Source organism: Penaeus vannamei, unplaced genomic scaffold, assembly GCF_042767895.1.
Source record: "Penaeus vannamei isolate JL-2024 unplaced genomic scaffold, ASM4276789v1 unanchor4385, whole genome shotgun sequence".
In the NCBI taxonomy this organism is placed as follows: domain Eukaryota; kingdom Metazoa; phylum Arthropoda; class Malacostraca; order Decapoda; family Penaeidae; genus Penaeus; species Penaeus vannamei.
In genome coordinates this window covers 7,562-11,961 of record NW_027217365.1, presented here as the reverse complement: position 1 = coordinate 11,961, position 4,400 = coordinate 7,562, and the positions used below count along the sequence as shown (strand labels likewise).

Here is a 4,400-nt window from a genome sequence, read left to right as displayed (position 1 = left end):
AGAGAAAATGGAGGAAGGGTAAGGAGGAATGGAAAGAAAGGGAAGTAGGAAGAGAAGAGGATTGAAAGAAAGAAAAAAAACAGGAAGGGGATAATGACGAAAAGATGATGAAACAATGTAGACGAAAAGGAAGAGGAAGAAAACATAAGGAAGTGGAAAAGAATGAGGAGGGAGGAGAAGCAGGAGGAGGAGGAGGATTAAAATGATGAGGGAATGAAGGAGCAAGACAAAAAAGGGGAGATCGAGAAGGAGAAGGATGAGGCGAAGGAGGAAGAAAGGAAATGAAAAGGGAGAGGATGAAAGGAAAAGAAAAGGGGGAGGAAGAAAGTGCTGGGGAAATGGGGACGAAGGGACGAAGAAAATGAAGAGAGAGAGAAGGAGCAGGAGGAACAGAGGGAAGTGGAAGAAGAAGAGGATCTGAATAAAAAAACACACAAACAAAGAAATGTAACGAGGGTGTAAATATGAAAGACGAATGATAATAATAAAAAACAATAAAAGAAAAAAAGAAAAATAGTGACGATAAATAGATAATGGAGAAGAGATAAAACAAAAAAATAACAAGGGTTTTTACTGACAGATAAAGGAAGAAATGAAAACAAAAGAAATAAAAGAGTAAAAGAGATTTGGAGAAGCAGAAGAAGGGAGTGAGGAAAGAGTAGAAATAACCGAAAAAAAATACATAGAAACATAGATTAGAAAAAAAAAGCAGGAAGATGAAATTAATATAGAAAAAATACACGAAGAAACAAAGCAAATAAACAAATAAAGAGATAATTCCCCTCCCCCTTCCCCTCCCCCACCCCCACCCCCACCCCATCAGGCAGCCCTCAAACCCTCTGCTAACAGATCTGTCGGAGATCTTGGTCTTCGGACTATAGGCCTCTCTCTCTTTCTCTCTCTCTTTCTTTATTGCTTTCTTTATTGATTTATTAATATGCCTTTCTTCTATTTTCTTTCTCTCTCTCTTTTTCTTTTTTTGTTTATTTTTCTCTTTCCCAGTATCGCTCTCTTTCCCTCTCTGTTTGTCTCTCTCTGTCAGTCCTTCTTTCTCTGTTTCTTTATCTCTCTCTCTGACTCTCTGTCTCTCTCTCTCTATCTATCTCTCTGTCTATATCTCTATCTATTTATCTATCTATCTATCTATCTTTCTCCCTCTCCCTTTCCTATTTATCTATGTATCTATCCATCTATCTCTATCGCTCCTCTGACCTCTTCAAACAGCTAATGAATATATAAAGACCCGAGACGACTCAAAACGACCCCAGGCAACCCGATACGACCCACGATGACGCAAGACGACCAGAAACAATCCGTGGCAACCCAAGACGACCAAAAAAACGACCCAAGATCACCCGAAACGACCCATGATTACCAAAGACGACCCAAAAACGACCCAGGATCAAGCAAGACGACCCGAAAAACGACCCAAGATCACCTGAAACGACCCAGGATCACCCAAGACGACCCAAAAACGACCCAGGATCACCCAAGACGACCCTTAAACGACCCAGGATCACCCAAGACGACCCTTAAACGACCCAGGATCACCCAAGACGACCCAAAAACGACCCAGGATCACCCAAGAAGACCCGAAAAACGACCCAAGATGACCCGAAATGAGCCAGGATCACCCAAGAAGACCCAAAAACGACCCAGGATCACCCAAGAAGACCCAAAAACGACCCAGGATCACCCAAGAAGACCCAAAAACGACCCAGGATCACCCAAGAAGACCCAAAAACGACCCAGGATCACCCAAGAAGACCCAAAAACGACCCAGGATCACCCAAGAAGACCCAAAAACGACCCAGGATCACCCAAGAAGACCCAAAAACGACCCAGGATCACGCAAGAAGACCCAAAAACGACCCAGGATCACCTAAGACAACCCAAAAACGACCCAGGATCACCTAAGACAACCCAAAAACGACCCAGGATCACCCAAGAAGACCCAAAAACGACCCAGGATCACCCAAGAAGACCCAAAAACGACCCAGGATCACCCAAGAAGACCCAAAAACGACCCAGGATCACGCAAGAAGACCCAAAAACGACCCAGGATCACCTAAGACAACCCAAAAACGACCCAGGATCACCCAAGAAGACCGAAAAACGACCCAGGATCACCTAAGACAACCCAAAAACGACCCAGGATCACCCAAGACGACTAAAAAACGACCCAAGATTACCTAAGACAACCCAAGATCACCAAAAAAAGACCCAAGATCACCCGAAACAACCCAAAACAACGACCCAAAACACAAAAAAAGAAAAAGAAAAAGAAAGAAAAAGACATGACATTAAGGACGACCCATCCGGGAAGCACACCATTTTACAACGACCCTTGTTTCTCTCTCTCTCTCTCTCACCCCTCCCCCTCTCTTCCCCTCCCCTATGCCCCCCCCCCATTCCCCCCTACCTCCCTTCCCTAAACGACCCTTGTCTCTCTCTCTCGTCCCTCCCCCTTCCCCCTCCTCCCTCAATGCCCCCATCTCCTACCTCCCTTCCCTAAACGACCCTTGTCTCTCTCTCGTCCCTCCCCCCTTCCCCTCCCCCTCCCCAATGCCCCCCATTCCCCCTCACTCCTTCCTTAAACGACCCTTGTCTCTCTCTTCGTCCTCCCCCCTCCCCCTCTCCCCAGTGCCCCCTTCCCCCTACCCTCCTTCCCTGAACGACCCTTGTCTCTCTCTCGTCCCTCCCCCCTCCCCCCCCTTCCCTTCCCCAAGCGCCCCCATTCCCCTACTCCTCTCCCTAAACGACCCTTGTCTCTCTCCTGTTCCTCCCCCTTCCCCTTCCCCTCCCCACGTCCCCTTCACCCCCCATTCCCCCTTCCCCCTAAACGACCCTTGTCTCTCTCTCTCGTCCCTCCCCCCTTCCCCTCTCTCTTCCCCCCTCCCTAATTTTCCTCCCTTCACCCATCCCCACGCCCTTCCCCCCTTCATCACCCCCCTACCCCTCCTCTCCCTACTTCCCCCCCTCCTTCGACGAGCCGCTTGTTGACTAAGCTCTGTTCGATGGACAAACACCGCTCGAGCTCAAACAGATCACATCCTCGGTCGCTCTCTGAGAAGGAGGCGTCTTTTTCTCTTTTGTTTTTTTGTGTTTTGGTTTTGGTTTGGTGTTGGGTTTTGTCTCTTTAAGGTTTTTTTTTTTTTTTTTGGGGGGGGGGGTTTGGTGGTTGATTATTAAAGGGGTTTGGAAGGTGTGTGTTTGTGTGTCGCTCTCTGAGAAGGACGTTTTTTTCCTTTTTGTTTTTTGTTTTTGTTTTTGTTTTGGTTTTTGTCTCTCTCAGGTTTTTTTTTTTTTTTTTTGGATTGGTGGTTGATTATTAAAGGGGTTTGGAAGGTGTGTGTTTGTGTGTCATGCCTCTGAGGAAAGGACGTTTTTTTTTCCTTTTGTTTTTGTTTTTTTGTTTTTTTGTTTTGGTTTTGTCTCTCTGTAGGTTTTTTTTTTTGGATTGGTGGTTGATTATTAAAGGGTTTGGAAGGTGTGTGTTTGTGTGTCGCTTCCCTCTGATATTACTGTTTTTCTTTTTTTTTTTTTTTTTTTTTTTTTGTTTTGGTTTTTGTCTCTCTCAGGTTTTTTTTTTTTTTTTTTGGATTGGTGGTTGATTATTAAAGGGGTTTGGAAGGTGTGTGTTTGTGTGTGTGTGTGTGTTTGTGTGTCGCTCTCTGAGAAGGACGTTTTTTCTCCTTTGTTTTTTGTTTTTGTTTTTGTTTTGTTTTGTGGTTCTCTCAGGGCTTTTTTTTTTTTTTTTTTTTTTTGGATTGGTGGTTGATTATTAAAGGGGTTTGGAAGGTGTGTGTTTGTGTGTCGCTCTCTGAGAAGGACGTTTTTTTCCTTTTTGTTTTTTGTTTTTGTTTTTGTTTTGGTTTTTGTCTCTCTCAGGGTTTTTTTTTTTTTTGGATTGGTGGGTTGATTATTAAAGGGGGTTTTGGGAAAGGTGTGTGTTTTGTGTGCCTTCAGAGAAGGACGTTTTTTCTCTCTTTTTGTTTTTTGTTTTTGTTTTTTGTTTGGTTTTTGTCTCTCTCAGGCTTTTTTTTTTTTTTTGATTGGTGGCTGATTATTAAAGGGGTTTGGAAAGCGTGTGTTTGTGTGTCGCTCTCTGAGAAATGCGTTTTTTCCCCGTTTGTTTTTGTTTTTGGTTTTGGTTTTGTCGCCTGTTTCTCTCTACGTGCAGGGCTGTTATAATTTTGTTTTGATTGGTGGTGGATTATTAAAGGGGTTTGGAAGGTGTGTGTTTGTGTGTGTGTGTGTGTCGCTCTCTGAGAAGGGCGAGTTTTTTTTCCCCTTTTGTTTTTTGTTTTGGTTTTGGTTTTGTCTCTCTCAGGGCTGTTATCTTATTGTTTTGATTTGTTTTGATTGGCGGTTGATTATTAAAGGGGTTTGGAAGGTGT

The 4,400-nt window shown here is 44.1% G+C and overlaps 1 protein-coding gene across 1 annotated transcript; it reads left to right on the top strand.

Annotated features, from left to right (window-relative positions):
- Positions 1-1,288: 1,288 nt before the first annotated feature.
- On the top strand, positions 1,289-2,134 carry LOC138861308 (uncharacterized). Its single transcript, XM_070120296.1, has one exon. The coding sequence runs from the start codon at positions 1,289-1,291 to the stop codon at positions 2,132-2,134; it is 846 nt and encodes a 281-aa protein (XP_069976397.1).
- Positions 2,135-4,400: the final 2,266 nt, after the last annotated feature.

Excerpts from the sequence above, each read along its gene's own strand:
- LOC138861308 (XM_070120296.1), top strand. The coding sequence starts at position 1,289 with ATGACGCAAGACGACCAGAAACAATCCGTGGCAACCCAAGACGACCAA.